This window comes from Schistocerca serialis, chromosome 1 (assembly GCF_023864345.2).
Source record: "Schistocerca serialis cubense isolate TAMUIC-IGC-003099 chromosome 1, iqSchSeri2.2, whole genome shotgun sequence".
Lineage (NCBI taxonomy): Eukaryota > Metazoa > Arthropoda > Insecta > Orthoptera > Acrididae > Schistocerca > Schistocerca serialis.
Genome location: NC_064638.1, coordinates 1,084,596,861 through 1,084,613,433, shown reverse-complemented (window position 1 = coordinate 1,084,613,433; position 16,573 = coordinate 1,084,596,861). Strand labels below are relative to the sequence as shown.

Sequence of the window (16,573 nt, the reverse complement as noted above, 5' to 3'; positions counted from 1 at the left end):
TTCGATGATGTCTCATATGTGTTCGATTGGAGACAGATCTGGTGATCGGGCAGGTCAAGACAACATGTTTGAATTACAACAGTGGTTTGTGGGCCGGCGTTTTCTTGTTGGAAAACACCGCGCCGAATCACCAGAATGACCTACACATTTGTAGTCAGCGTGCGTAGGGTAACCAGGAGAACGCTCGTGTTGTCATACCGAATCGCACCCCTAACTACATCTCCAGATGTAGGTCCAGTGTGTCTAGTACAGAGGCAGGTTGGCCCCAGACCCTCGGCCGGCCTCCTAACCAACACGTGCATCACTGGCGTGGTGGCAGAACTAGTGTTCGTCAGAGACTGTAACAGACCTCCACCACGCCCTCCAACGTGCCTCGCTTGCCACAAATGAAGTCGCAAGTGGCGGTGGTTTGGGGTGAGTGGAATGAAGGCGTCTGGCCCAGGGCTATCCTTGAAGTAACCGATTTGCTACAGTTCGTTGCGTAATTGTGGTGCCAGCTGCTGCTCGAATTTCTCCTGCAGATGCCTTTATGATGCGCCAGAGCCATACGCCGGACACGATTGCCTTTGCCGCTCTGTAGTGCCACGTGGCCGTTCGCAGCCCTGTATTCTTGCGACGGTACATTCTCATGGCCAAAGCTGCCAGCAGTCACGAACAGTGGTTACATTCCTGCAAAAGTCTCTATGCGGTACTGCAGAAGCAAAAATCAGTTCCCTGTAGCCATAGTATACGACCTCACTCAACTCGGCGTTGATAATGGGGTCATTGTCGCTTTAAGGTGTTCTTGACTAACATCAGCTCACCACGTCCATTCTCAAAGGTAACTAACGTTCACGACAATTATAGCTTGTAATTAAAGCAAGTATATAAAGTATTATGGGCAGTGACAGTGATGTGATACAAATGAATAGTACTGAAGAATTTTTTGATACGATACTATTATTATTCGCTCAAATTAGAATTTTTTCATAGTGTGTAGGCTTTCAAAGCCGATGTTTTTATTAATTAAAACTTCCGGGCTAAGAGGCCGTGGTCGAACAGTAGAAATTCTTCCTCCTCCTTTTTTCAATAAAGGTTTCTTTTTCAGTTAAGATACCACGTCTGACATTTTGTAAATCTTCTACGGATGAGTTACCAAATAACTTCACGTAGTACAAGTTGGTACGTTACATGGTAATCGTTGCTGTTACGTACCATCATATGTACGAGATAATCATAAGGTAGCATCCCCAGTGTGTGGGCACACCGTAGCTGGCAAGCGCAACTTAAATTTTGACTTTTGTTTAACTACTCAGTGGCGGCTTGGCCATATCAAATGATGCTAATTTGCGATGACCTAATAGATTAACCGACGTACACTCTAGCCATTAAAGTTGCTACACCAAGAAGAAATGCATATCATAAACGGGTATTCATTGGACAAATACATTGTACTAGAACTGACATATGATTACATTTTCACGCAATTTGCGTGCATAGATCCTGAGAAATCAGTACCCAGAACAACCACTTGATACGCCTGGGCATTGAGTCAAACAGAGCTTGGAAGGCGTGTACAGATACAGCTGCCCATGCAGCTCCAACACGATACCACAGTTCATCAAGAGTAGTGACTGGCGTATTGTGACGAGCCAGTTGCTCGGCCACCACTGACCAGACTTTTTCAATTGGTGACAGATCTGGAGAATGTGCTGGCCAGGGCAGCAGTCGAACATTTTCTGTATCCAGAAAGGCCCGGACAGGACCTGCAACATGCGGTCATGCATTATCCTGCTGAAATGTAGGGTTTTGCAGGGATCGAATGAAGGGTAGAGACACGGATCGCAACACATCTGAAATGCAACGTCCACTGTTCAAAGTGCCGTCAATGCAAACAAGAGGTGACCGAGACGTGTAACCAATGGCACCCCATACCATCACGACGGGTGATAGCCAGTATGGCGATGACGAATACACGCATCCAATGTGCGATCACCGCGATGCCGCCAAACACGGATGCGACCATCATGATGCTGTAAAGGCGCTCCTGTCTGTGATGCAGCGTCAAGGGTAACCGCAGCCATGGTCTCCGAGCTGATAGTCCATGCTGCTGCAAACGTAGTCGAACTGTTCGTGCAGATGGTTGTTGTCTTGCAAACGTCCCCATCTGTTGACTCAGGGATCGAGACGTGGCTGCACGATACGTTACAGCCATATGGATAAGATGCCTGTCATCTCGACTGCTAGTAACCTCTAGGCCGTTGGGACCCAGTACGGCGTTCCATATTACCCTCCTGAACCCACCGATTCCATATTATGCTAACAGTCATTGGATCTTGACCAACGCCAGCCGCAATGTCACGATACGATAAACCGCAATCGCGACAGGCTACAATCCGACCTTTATCAAAGTCGGAAACGTGACGGTACGCATTTCTCCTCCTTACACGAGGCATCACAACAACTTTTCACCAGGCAACGCCGCTCAGCTGCTGTTTGTGTATAAGAAATCGGTTGGAAACTTTCCTCATGTCAGCACGTAGTAGATGTCGCTACCGGTGCCAAACTTGTGTGAATGCTCTGAAAAGCTAATCATTTGCATATCATAGCATCTTCTTCCTGTCTGTTAAATTTCGCGTCTGTAGCACGTCATCTTCGTGGTGTAGCAATTTTAATGGCCAGTAGTGTGAAACACAATAATGCTCGCCTCATTTTACAGTAGTCGGTCCGCCTCTTGGGGCATCTAGTGTCAATTCCGCATTACATAGAGGGGCCCGTATATTTTTTATTAGCTAGTACATACTGCTAGATACACCGGTTCCCATCAGATCACCGAAGTTAAGTGTTGTCAGGCGTGGCCGGCACTTGTATGGGTCCATGTCGCCATGCGCTGTTGGCATTTCTCGGGGTGCTCTCAGCTTCATGATGCCGACTGAGGAGCTACTCGACCTAATAGCAGCTTCTTCGGTCACAGAAAGCCATCATAACTACCGGGAGAGTGGTGTGTTGACCACGCGCCATTCCTACCTTCATCCTCATCTGAGGATGACACGGCGGTCGGATGGTTCCGATGGTAGACGGAGTGGTTTTTACATACTTCTGCTTGGAGATTAAAATAATAGTAAAAGGTAATATAATAAGATATTTAGCAGCTGGCGCCTCCTATCTGTCTAGCACTATGGCAGCAACAAGATTACAGTACACATTTTTCGTTAGGCCATCTAGAGAAGGGTTTCATCTTCTTGGAATGAGTATGTCGATACAACTCTGAGGGCGATGCAGTTACCAGTGTTACACACACCAGTCGATGACTGACACGGTATAGGTATATCACTACGCTCTACTGAAACTATGCATACGATTATACAGTGATGTTGGGTGCCTACCAGTCTTTTTCTTCTCCTCCACCAGCTGGTCTGTCCTCTCGTCGACGAGAGCCTCCAGATTGTTAGCGTACTTCTCCATCATAGCCATCATGTTGTCAAATATGTTCGGCTTCCTGGAAAAAGACCAATTAACAGTAAATCACAGGTTAAGAAGTGTATCACAACTTATCGAATACTGTAACGCTGAAACAAAATATCTCACAATACAAAGAATTAAAGATGTTACAATGCTAGTCTATCCACGTGTAATGGTAAATTAATGTAGGACATTAATACAGGCAGTTCTGGGAGAATACAACCATACGAGGTGTGGCTAGAAAAAAAACCGGACTAGTACTGGTGAAACAATAAAACGAATGCAATAAGGCTGAAAGTCGCGTGGCCTGTCACGTGACTCTCGCTCCGCCTACTGCTCTAGTTTCATCTGCCTCCTGCACTCAGTCTGCCCGTGGCGTCTGTTTTAAGTAGCTGACGTTTTGTCTGTGCGTCGGAAAATGTTGAGTGTACAGAAAGAGCAGCGTGTTAACATCAAATTTTGTTTCAAACTAGGAAAATCAGCAAGTGAAACGTTTGTAATGTTACAACAAGTGTACGGCGATGATTGTTTATCGCGAACACAAGTGTTTGAGTGGTTTAAACGATTTAAAGATGGCCGCGAAGACACCAGTGATGACACTCGCACTGGCAGACCATTGTCAGCAAAAACTGATGCAAACATTGAAAAAATCGGTAAACTTGTTCGACAAGATCGCCGTTTAACAATCAGAGCAGTGTCTGAGTTAACAGGAGTTGACAAGGAAAGCGTTAGGCAGATTCTTCATGAAAGTTTCAACATGAACAAAGTGTGTTAAAAAATGGTTCCAAAATGTCTCACAACTGAACAGAAGGAACGCCGGAGAATGATTGGTTCTGACATCCTGGAAAACATTGAAAGTGATCCCACCTTCTTACAAAATGTTATTACTTGCGATGAATCGTGCACTTTTACTTACGATCCCGAAACTAAACGCCAATCGATGCATTGGAAAACTCCTGGTTCTCCACGACAAAAAAAAGCATGAATGTCAAAATCGAAATTCAAGGCAATGATGATTGTTTTTTTTTTGACATCAAAGGGATTGTGCACATTGATTGGGTACCAGAGGGACAAACAGTGAATCAGCATTACTACATTAGCGTCCTGGCTACCCTACGTGAGCGAGTGCGGAGAAAACGGAACGATTTGTGGAGAAAAAAGTCATGGATCCTTCACCAAGACAATGCCCCAGCTCACAGTGCGTTGTCAGTGAAGACGTTTTTGGCAAAACACAACATTCCCATCTTAGATCATCCACCCTACTCACCTGATTTTGCCCCCTGTGACTTTTTTCTTTTCCCTAAAGTCAAGTCAGCTTTGAAAGGAACTAGATTTGAGACTGTTGAAGCAGTAAAAGAAAAAGCGACGGAAGTAATGTATGGACTTACCGAAAATGATCTGCAGCATTGCTATGAACAGTGGAAAATTCGTATGGAGCGGTGTAGAGACCGAGGAGGAGAGTATATTGAAGGAGATAACATGAAATTGTAAATAATTGTAAATAAATGTTTTTTCCAGCATCAGTCCGGTTTTTTTCTAGCCGCACCTCGTAAAAAGAAAAATTATAAACCGTATGCAGATGAGCTATAACTATTTAAATTGGTTTTTAAGAACATTTAACGACATTCATTTTGAAAGATCTGTGAAGTTTGTAAAGATCAGAGGCACAGGACTTTTGAAGTGGCTTTCACACACACATAAAAAAATTGAATTTTAACAGTACTCAGTTAAATGTCTAACTCGTTCCGAAGCAAGAATCTAAAGTCTAGAAATGTAACGCTTCACGTCCTGGCCCACACAGGCGAATATGAACCGACCGACCGGCGTGTCATCCTCTGACGATGGCGTCATTCAGATGCGGTATAGAAGGACGTGGGTACAGCACACCTTTCTCCCAGAGACTGCCTGCTGTGTTGGTCTTGGAGCCACCACTTCTGATTTAAGTAGATCCTCAACTGGCAACACCAGGCTGAGTCCAACCCGTTCTAGTCCTCCTACCAATGAAAAGTCCATGGTAGTACCAGGAATCGAACGCGGATCCTCTGCGTAGCAGTCAGACATGTTATTGACCTATTGATGTGGACACAGACACTCTGTAGCGCTGTTTCGAAACTTACTGGCAGACAGAGTGTTGGACCGCGATACGAATACGGTATCGAGCGTTTCTAGGGTGACGCTTATGCGAACCATGTCATTCTCGAACGACTCGCGACCGATTCTCCCATCTTTAGTTTAGCCAGTTACTGTCTCCTACTGTCCAAACTTCGCAGGCCTCCTTACACAGCCAGCAGAACTAGCACTTTTGGAAGAAAGAATATCGAGGAGAAATAGTTTAGCCACGGCCTTGTGGTGCCGGCAGAACTGCAATGCGAGGGCTAGTCATACAGTATGTGATCAAAATCACCCGGACACCTGGCTGAAAATGTCTTACGAGTTCGTCGTGCTCTCCATCGGTAATTCTGGAAGTCAATATGGTGTTGGCCCGCCCTTGGCCTTGATCACAGCTTCCACTCTCGCAGGCATACGTTCAATCAGGTGCTGGAAGGTTTCTTGGGGAATGGCAGCCCATTCTGCACGGAGTGCTTCACTGAGGAGAGGTATCGATGTCGGTCAGTGAGGCCTGGTACGAAGTCGGCGTTCCAAAACATTCAAAAGATGTTTTATAGGATTCAGGCAAAGGACGTTATTGTCGTGTAATCATTCCGCCACAAGCCGTGCATTATGAACAGGTGATCCATCGTGTTGAAATATGCAATCGCCATCCCCGAATTGTTCTTCAACAGTGGGAAGCAAGAGGGTCCTTAAAACATCAATGTAATCCAGCGCTGTGATAGTGCCACGCAAAAGAACAAGGAGTGCAAGCCCCTCCATGAAAAACACGACCACACCCTAACACCATCACCTCCAAATTTTACTGTTGGCACTACATACGCTAGTAGATGACGTTCACCGAGTATTCGCCATATCCACACCCTGACATCGGATCGCCACATCGTGTCCCGTGATTCGTCACTCCACACAACTTTTTTCTACTGTTGAATCGTCCAATGTTAACGCTCCTTAACCAAGCAAGGGGTCGTTAGGACTTTACCGGCGTGATATGTGGCTTATGAGCAGCCGCTCGATCATGAAATCAAAGTTTTCTAACTTCTCGCCTAACTGTCATAGTACTTGCAGCGTATACTGATGCAGTTTGGAATTCCTAAGTGATGATCTAGATAGATGTCTGCATATTACACATTACGACCCTATTCAACTGTCGGCGGTTTCTGTCAATCAACCCACAAGGTCAGCATGTACGCTTTTGTGCTGTACGTGTCCCTTCATGTTTCCACTTCATTATCACGTCGGGAACAGTAGACCTAGGCATGTTTAGGAGTGTGGAAATCTGGCGTACAGACGTGTGACACAAGTGAAACCCAATCACCTTACCACGTCCGAAGTCCGTGAGTTCCGGGAAGCGCCCCATGCTGCTCTCTCACAATGTGTAATGACTACTGAGGTAGCTGATATGGAGTACATGGCAGTAGGTGGCAGCACAATACACCTAATACGAAAAACGTCTGTTTTTGGGGGTGTCCGGATACTTTTGATCACATGGTGTATATCGTGGGTGGCTAACTATGGGTAAGATCTTTGGCCACCAATGGCCTAATTCTGAGTTCGAGTCCCCGTCTGGCACTAAGTATTAACCTAGCAGGATTTTCAAGAATGAAATATATTTCAGTAGTCGAGAGAGCAAAATTTTCTTGTCAATCTAAAATTAATTTTGTTCAGTAGTGCAGTCTACGTTGAGAAGGATCTGCTGCATCACTTTTTTCCATGCATTATTTACCATGTCTCTTGAGGGCGACCCTTTTAACCTTGTTACGGCATTCTAAAAATGTTTTTGTCATTTCATGATGCAGTCCAATAGTTTTCAGGTCGTTCTTGAGGGTCCTAATGCAAATATTCGACGGCTGTTCAGGGCCTCTTTACTTTTCTTTTCTTTTCTTTTATGTTCATTATTATTCCTATCGTATGGTTCAGGGTGTATGACACGCCCATACAAGCGTAGGTAATTCTCTTGATACTTTTCCGCTACCTTTGCTTCCTTAAACAAGTCTCATATGTTATAGTTTCTTACTCCTCCAGACCAGCGTATGCTTATCACTGTAACCTGGAGCCTTCGTTCGTCTGATTTGTGCTAGCTCAACATTCTGAACTGTCAGTTAGAACTGATCTTATCACTCGTTTGTATACAAAATACACTTTTTGTCTGTTAACGTCAATAGGCATTGTTCCAGTTAAGAAAGTGTATGTTTGCACAAAAATACACTTTCTAAGTATTATTACAATCTGTGTATTGGCTAACAATACGAGCCCTGACTACCAGTCCATTCTGTGAAAACTGCACATCAAGAGCAATTTCCATTTCCTCAATATTTGCAGTGCAAGTCTTAGGTGATTCACTATATATATTTCGTTTGACTTCAGTAGGAATTTCCACAACGCAGATGACTCGCATTGGTGACCTCTGTTTCAAACAGTCAGTTGTTATACGATTTTCGTTGTCTCTGTCCGTGGAAGCTGTGACAGTGACAAAAAGTTAAGTTTCTTTTATCTCACAATATGCAGACACAATAACTAGCATCAATTTTCCGTATTCAAAGCAACCTAATACATACAACGAAGTCAATTTGCAATACACGCTGCACAGAATGAATAAAATCCCACTCAATGAACACAGCTACAAAAACTAACTACATATAATGAAAGAAATAAGTGTGGCGAATAGATAAGACAGAAACGTTACAGACAAACTGTATCACAAAATGAAAACATAATTGGATGAGACACATTATTACCAACACACAGACACACAAAATATAAACAAACGTACATAACACAGACGCACTCGAACTGGAAGCACCGATAGCGACAAGCAAATGGTACACTCTAACTTACAACGAGAAGCAGCTTCAGGAGGGCAATATACTCACAAAGCAAGGACTGATAACAGCCTACAGAACAGATAATTGTATGCAGAGAAAGATGGAGACAACCATTACCAACAGAGACAAACATAAGATATCTGCTATTTCTTATCTAACATTTCGTGACTGCAGTTCAATTTATATTGAACAGACAAGCAGAAATTTCAAAACTAGGTACTGAGAACAAAGAACAGCACTAAAAAGTAACAGCTGTAATTCTACATTCGCAGAGAATCTTATGGTTATAGACCATAGACCAACAGACATTGAAACTAAAATAAAAATACTTTAATGCAGCAACAGCCCCCAACATAAATAGTAATTGAGGAAAACTACCAAACACAGAGCTATAGTAGAAGGAAAAGAAATAATAAACGAACAGCTCTTTGTAATTCCTTCTGCACTTAAGAAACTGCCAGACGACCCAGACAAACACACACACACACACACACACACACACACACACACACACACACACACACACACAACCTTTCACACAAAATAAAGTAATGGTAATCACAATACTGTAATATTTCCAGTCGTTAATTTTTTAAATTAAGTCCGCTATGGTTGCATGTGACAAAGTGTGAAAGAAAAACAGCTACAGAGCAAACTATTGGTAGTCCTTGTAACCACATTATACGTTAAGAAGGTATATACAAAAAAATTTTATCTGTTTTCAAATTCGTAAATATTTTGCTTAAAAGGTGAAATTTTGATTGTATGGATAGTAAATAGCAATTTTCCTAGTATTTGGTAGGGAAAAAACTGATGTTACTATCACTTCAGCGAAACATATTGGGTAAAAAGAAAAAAAGGTTTGTTTGATGAAGACGGAACCAATTCAAAAACAAATTCATTTGTAATTAACACCAACGCAAGAATGAGCTCCAGCCTGAATATGAATAAACATGACGCACAGTTGACTGTGTACTTCTACTTCTACGACACAAAACGAAGGAATTATCCAAATGGGACGGAAATCGCTGTATGGGCTGTAAATGTGTAGAGAAACAATTGATTACAATTTCAGAAAAAAAAACTGGATGAACAAGCCAACAAAGCGTTAATCCATCTCTGGTCCTTATGCAAGACAGACACGCCATTGAGTGACAGAGTTGTTGGGTGTCCTCCTGAGGACATCGTCAACTGGGGACAGGTTCGGCGATCTCGCTGGCTAAGGTAGGGTTTGCCAGACACGAAGACAGCAGGTGAAACTCTCGTCCTTTTCGCGCTGACATTATTTTTTCGAAATGTAAGCCGAGGATAGCTTGCTACGAAGGCAGACAAAACGGGGCTTAGATAATCGTCGACATATCTCTCTGCTGTAAGGGTGTTGTGCTATGATGAGAAATGTCACCCCAGACCATCACTCATGGCTGCGGGCTACATGACGGGAAACAGTCAGGTTTGTACCTCCCGCTGTCCAGGGAGTCCTCAGACTCGTCTTCACTGGTCACTGAGTCTCAGTTCGAAGCGGGACTCATCACTGAAGACAATTCTATCTCAGTCAATGCGATTCTAGGCCCAAGACGTTTCTGGAGACACCCTGGTCAACGGTGGTATACCAACCTGATTATCATCCGCCGTAAGGCCTGACACTTGGGAGTGATGGTCTGGGATGCCATTTCTTTTCATAGCGTGACCCCTTCGTGTGCTATTCTCGGCACCCGTACAGCACAGCGCTATGTTCAATATATTCTACGTCCTGTATTGTTGCTATTCATGGCAAGCCATCCTGAACTTATATTTCAGCAAGAAAATGCCCGCCCGGAGAAAGAGTCTCTACTGCTTTTCTACGTGCTTACCAAACCCTACCTTGACCAGCAAGATCACCACATCTCTCCTCAGTTGCGAACGCCTGGGGCATTACAGTCAGGGCCCTCCAAGCATTTCAGGGTTTTCACGATCTGACGCCCAAATGGGCAGAATTTGGCCCTATATCACTCAGGAGAATATCCAACAACTCTATCAATCATTGCCAAGCCGGATAAATGCTTACATACGGGCCATAGGTTGATTAATGTGTTATTGACCGGCTCAGTTTGTGAAACTCCTTCTCGTGAGTAAATCACTCAGATTTTCATTGCAGTCATTTGTCTGTCTGTAAATTCACATCACACCTACCGATTTCCGTCCAATTCGAGTAAGTCCTTCCTGTAGTGATTATGAGGATGTACTCACATGCCCTTTCGCAGAGGCCGTAGGCGGGTGCGGATGGCCTTGAAATCCGGGCGCTCCTCTGGCATCTCGGACCAGCACTCCTTCAGACAATCCCGCACGCAGTCGAATGTGTTCTCCAGCGCTTCCAGCTGCGGCCTGCAACCGTAAAGAGCGCCGCCAGTCACGAAGGAACTAGTACTGCATGTGAAAAGGAGCTGAAACATATTGCAAAATTTATTAAATGTCGTTGTTATTGTTTAGGCTGGTTTCCTGCTTGTCTCCAGTCTGTTCTGTAGAAGACTCAACATCTCTGGCACACTGACTCGCATTTGGGCGGACGATGGTTAAAATACGCGACGGACCATCCAGATTTAGGTTTTTCGTGATTTCCTTAATCGCTTCAGGCAAATGCTCCGAGAGTTTCTTGGAAACTGCACTGCTAATATTCTTCACCATCCTTATAATATTTCGTGCGTGTTCTCCGCCTCTAATGAACTCGATGTCGACGGGGCGTTAACCCCTAATTTTCCGTTTTTTCTTCTTCTCTGAAGAACTACTGCAACCTACGTCCTGTTGAAGCTGCTTATCGTAGCCCAGCCTTGGTCCCCCTCTACTGTTCCAGCCTCTAACCCTCGACACACACACACACACACGCACACAGTTGTCAAATTAAAAATTGACTGATGTCCCAGATTGTGATCTTGTACTCGATCCCCTGCTCCCTACGTTTAGTCAGTTGTGCGACAATTTTCTTTTCTCCCCAATTCCATTCGGTACCCCTTCATTTCCTTTGTAGCCTGCACATTTAATCTTCAGCATTCTTCTGTAGCGCCACATTTCGAAAGCTTCTGTTCTCTTCTTGTCTGAACTATTTATCTTCCACATTCCTTTCACTCGTAAGTCTACAATCCAGATAAATAGCTTTAGAGAAAAAATCATAATACTCAAATTTTTATGATAACAAATTTCTGCTTTGAGAAATACAATTTTCACTCTGTTGCCAGTCTGAATTTTATGTCATCTCCATTTCGTAGAAACAGAAGTATAACTTCAGAAAGCCAAGATCGTTATTGTACAGCATTCATTGTGATGGTCGGTTCCAGCAAATAACGTTGCCCTCATCAAATCTTCTGTGGTACATTCCACTGAATCTTCATTAAATTCATATAATGCTGTGTCACATCATAGAACGATACTCCATAAACATGAGAACAAAAGCTTGACTTGCTGATATGCTAAAGATTATACTGGATGAACGGATTAAATTAAGTTTTGCTTTTAAGGACACTATTCTCCTTGATACAGAAATAAAGGATTGGGAGCTTTATTTCAGTACAGAGTCCTTCAAGCAAATACGAACTGTGATGCAATTTTTACTGTGTAGCATAACAACTGTGCGGTGGTGAAAACATTGCTGGGGTGTTGTGTTTCAGGTTGCATCGATCCAGTTCCCACGCTCATTAGTATTTTTTTGTTTTGTTTTTTGTTTGCTGTAAATGGCGTTAATTTGTTCCGCAGCGTGGCCGCTACCGCGCTTAGGAAAAAAGTTTAACAATATTTGAAAAAATTCGTATTTCGAAACGGAAATGGACAATCGAAAATAATTTTATGGTAGGCCACTTCCTGTTAACGACCAGCTGATTGGAACTGCTAGTCTGAAATATGACTTTTCAAAAAACTGTCTATCGTTTGAAAAATACACTACCTCTGCTTTATGTATGTAGACTGGAAGGTAATTCGCATTAAAGAAAAAGAGTGGACCCAAAATTAAACTCTGTAAGACTCAATAATTTCTCCCAAGCCACTAAAGTCCTACTCCCTCTCCCCATTCCAGCTATCTGTACCTATCATTGAAATGCAGGGTGTCGAATAATAAACGCTATTAGTCACAACAGAAGGTGATTTTTATTTTACATACGACCGATTTCGGCCTTGTGCCCATCTTCAGGTGATTTACATTCATCTACACGTATCCATGATCACTACACGAGGTCACTGTTTAAGACAAAAACAAATAATATGATGATAACTAAATACACACAAATGAAACAATTTGAAGTGGCTTATCAGCATGAGTTGTAAAGTAGTATAGTACTTACATATAGCTGGTGTATTCACATTGTTTTCCCACTTCATTTACAGTTTTTTTATAAAAAATATTTAGTTTTTTGCACGTTTAGTCTAATATTCAAAATGTTAACTATTGGTGCTTCTATATTATGACTTTTATAACGTGGTGGCTCCTTAGATGTTAGTAGCTTCAGAAGCACACGCACTCACGAAGTCCCCCGAGTTTACATTGGAAAACAGAGATTATGTCCAAACAGATTAGTTCAAAGAAGTACAGAGATGTTACACATACAGATACATGACGGCTGTTAAAGATCATGGAAAAGAAATTTCTACGTGATTGTGGAACCACACTGTTATTAAAATATATAGAATGCTTGCTACCAAATTGTACAAGGTTAAGTATACATATTGTTTTCAAAAATTACTGACTGAGAGGCGACTATGACTTATTCTTCTTCATTTATAAAATATTTTATTAAAGATATGTAGAAATGTTTTTTTTTTGTAAGAACTACTTGGTCACTGAGAATTAGTTGTGGTAATTTGGAGCTATGGATGTAAATCTCGAGCTCTTCAAGGAGATTCAGTTTCCTTCCTTTTCTGACAGTGTGTAATATCTGCACGTTGTCTTTAGGGATACAGGGAACTTTTCTGGTTCAATTTTACGTAAAAATCAACACCTATTTCTTTCAGGCACTGTTTATAATACATATGTTTTACAGATTTCTTGTTATCAAGTAATGCAGCACACTTTCTAAACAAATTAGGAGTATTTTGAGTATTTTTGAACCTGCTTAGTGTTATTAAAAATTACAAAGAAATTGGAGCAATTTTTTTCCAGAATGCTTCCTGAAATTGAGTTACAATTTAATCCAATGTTATACATTTGAAGGAGATCAAATTTTTACCAGATATGCATGACATGATGGCTGAGGTACTAGACCTATTTAATTCCACCTATTACGTAAATTACAAGGATAAAAAAATATCACATCACATCTTACATTTTAATTTTTATATTTTTTTCCTAATAAAAATGTTACTTTTTCTATAATTTCGTTGATTACGCAATAAAGCTTAGGTCTACCATATAAGTATGGACTATAAAAAAATTAGGGCAATGCTTTATAAACTTAAGGAAATATTTGTACCTGAATTCTGAACAATATAACTTGTGGGAAATTGCGAAAGAAGATATGAGTCGAATTAAACTGTGCCCCAGGACATTCCTGAAGCATAGTCTTCATCCTGAAGTATTTCTTCATCTTCAAGCTTCCTCTTGGCATTCCTTTTACCACTTCTTGCTTCTTTGGATACTTGAAGAGCGAATCTTTCAGCTTCATGAAGCAATTGATGTTCAATGTTAGAGCCACATTACATGTCTAAATTTCACAGGACTTCCAACCTTCCTATCACTCCATCATTGAAACATATCACTGCATCTAGTACACCAACTTTTAATGCATTTAGCCCTACAAAAACATTCTTGGGTAATCTTTCCCATATGCCATGGTTGAAACTTTCATTTGTATTCTGAGGGCCCCCATCAAGGCATTTACTGAGCAAAACAGGATCACTTAGGTCTCTGAAACTTAGTTTTATTTCATTCATAACAGGTTCAGGAAGAGAATGCTTATAATGGTATATTTGACCACTTTCTTTTGCTTTTTGGTAATCGCACCAAGAATCTGCTCCTTTAGGGCAAAGTCCGTGAACAGGGTGGTCATCTGAGATTAGATTAGATTAGATTAATTTTTCGTTCCATAGATCCGTGCTGAGTAGATCCTCGTGGATGTGGAACATGTCAGTTTTTTTAAGCTGAAATAACAATACTAATAGCATGAATATACACAACACATCATTTATTTCTATAAAAAATTCGTCAATGGAGTAGAAGCAGTTGGCCACTAATAAGTTTTTCAGGCTCCTTTTAAACTGATCTTTATTTGTAATTAAATTTTTTATGTATGCTGGAAAATTATTGAAGGTGAGTGTTCCTGAGTAGTGGAGCCCTTTTTGAACTAAAGTAAGTGCTTTTAAGTCCTTGAGCAGATCATTTTTGTTCCTGGTATTGTATGTATGAACTGAGTTGTTTGTTGGAAAAAGAGAGATATTATTTAGGCCAAATTTCATTATGGACAACTTATGAAAGTTGTGGACAACTTATGAAAGTAGGTGGCCCATACAGCTTTTCTCATTGCTGTGACTTCATTCAGAGGTGCAGTTCGTCTAATGGCTAGTCCAAAATAACTCTGAAGAAGGCCTATTTCAGTTTCTGTCAATTTGCCTTGGCCAGGCAGAGATTTTCCATCAGATAGCAACCTTCCTTTCATTTCTCTTCGCAGCGTCCTCAATCTAGCACCCATCCTCTTTTGCACATGTCCACAATACTTCCAGTTTTGTTACCAAGGTATCACCATAATCATTGCATTCATTAATTTTATAGAAAGCTTTAGAGTCCCCATCGCCATATCCACTGTAACCATCATAATTCTTAGAACACTAATGTTCAATATGTTCTTCAGTGTTACCATGGCAGGTGTGGCAGTACTTAGATAAGCACTCAGCATCAACAGCTTTTCCATTCTCCAGAGAAGTAGCACTTGCAACACCACTCAAGGAACGATGTCTTTGACTTTGCAATGTCCCATCAAGTGCAACAGAAATTTCCCTGGTTCCACTAATATTTACACTGCACGTTTCATAGATGCTTTAGGCACAACCGTCAAGGCATCTAAAAGTATTTTTATGTCCTTGCTGAACCTACTGAGAGGAGGAGGCAGGTCCATCAAACCACAAAACGTTTGAGCAGTCTTTGTTTTCCTTTTCCCATTGCACACATTGCATACACGAACTTCAAATTCACATCATATGAATTATACACTATGTTCGAAGTCATTTCCGAGGTAGATTTATTTCAGAATCTACACAGAACAACCAATTTTGACGCTAAACCCTTCCTGCTTCTTTGTTGTTCAGTTATTTCCAGACAGCCCACACCATCACATTGTTTACATTTCGCCACTTCCTTTATCAAAGAAGATACGATGCCCACATCAACAACAACAAATCCACTACAAACAGCGTCAATGTTAACACAAAAATTTGAATCACCAGGAGGCGTGACATGTGGGAGTTTCTTCCGTGAAGAACTGATACACAGGTTACTTTCAACATTGTGGCTTATTCTGTTTGTGAATTGGTTACCTCAGAATTTCCATAATTTAATTTTTTGATGCGTGGCATCGTAATTATTGCACACTAAATGATACGCACTTCCACAAATATATGTAGCACTTGGGCAAAAAACATTCAGTAACAATTGAAGAAACTGCTTTAGCGAACAGAAGTAAATACTAGCAAAGATAATCATTTACAGACATTAAAAACCTGCCATGTTACCAACATACACAATGTATCATACGTATAATCGCTGGAAACAGAAAGTTCACAGCTCTTTTCGAAATAATACAGCTTTCTGCAACAGAAATCAAGGGGGCGTCGCGGCATACATGGCCGCAACTTTAAAAATTGGTATGTATAGGTCATTTTTCATTTGAAACCCTATAATGTATATATCGGTGTAATCAGGAAGGACTATAGAATTTAATAAAGTCATAAAAAAATTTCAATTTTTCCATTCCATAAGTACCCTGTATCCTTAATGGCTGTGGCTGAATGGTCCCGTTCTTTCAGATGTGTTGCAAAAATGGATTTATAAAAAACATTTAGAATGAAGGCATCTATGTGTTCCTGGTATCATATGACGAACCTCCTTCCTTTATGGATTATATAGAATTGTGGGCAGTTGTCACATAAAATTCTGTAAAACCTGATTTGCTGTGACATTTGCTATTCGTCTTGTTAGAGTGAATGATTTGGTGCTGAAATTTATTGTTAGTGCTGAAGGGGTATATGAA

The 16,573-nt window shown here is 41.4% G+C and overlaps 1 protein-coding gene across 1 annotated transcript in view; it reads right to left on the bottom strand.

Moving 5' to 3' along the window:
- LOC126416031 (guanylate cyclase 32E) overlaps positions 1 to 16,573 on the bottom strand; it is an 809,394-nt gene that overhangs the window by 107,054 nt on the left and 685,767 nt on the right. Inside the window, exons 17-18 of the mRNA XM_050083488.1 lie at positions 10,602 to 10,736; positions 3,366 to 3,478 (exon numbers count right to left, since the gene is read on the bottom strand). Coding sequence (XP_049939445.1) covers positions 3,366 to 3,478; positions 10,602 to 10,736 — 248 coding nt within the window. The remainder of the gene's footprint in view (positions 1 to 3,365; positions 3,479 to 10,601; positions 10,737 to 16,573) is intronic.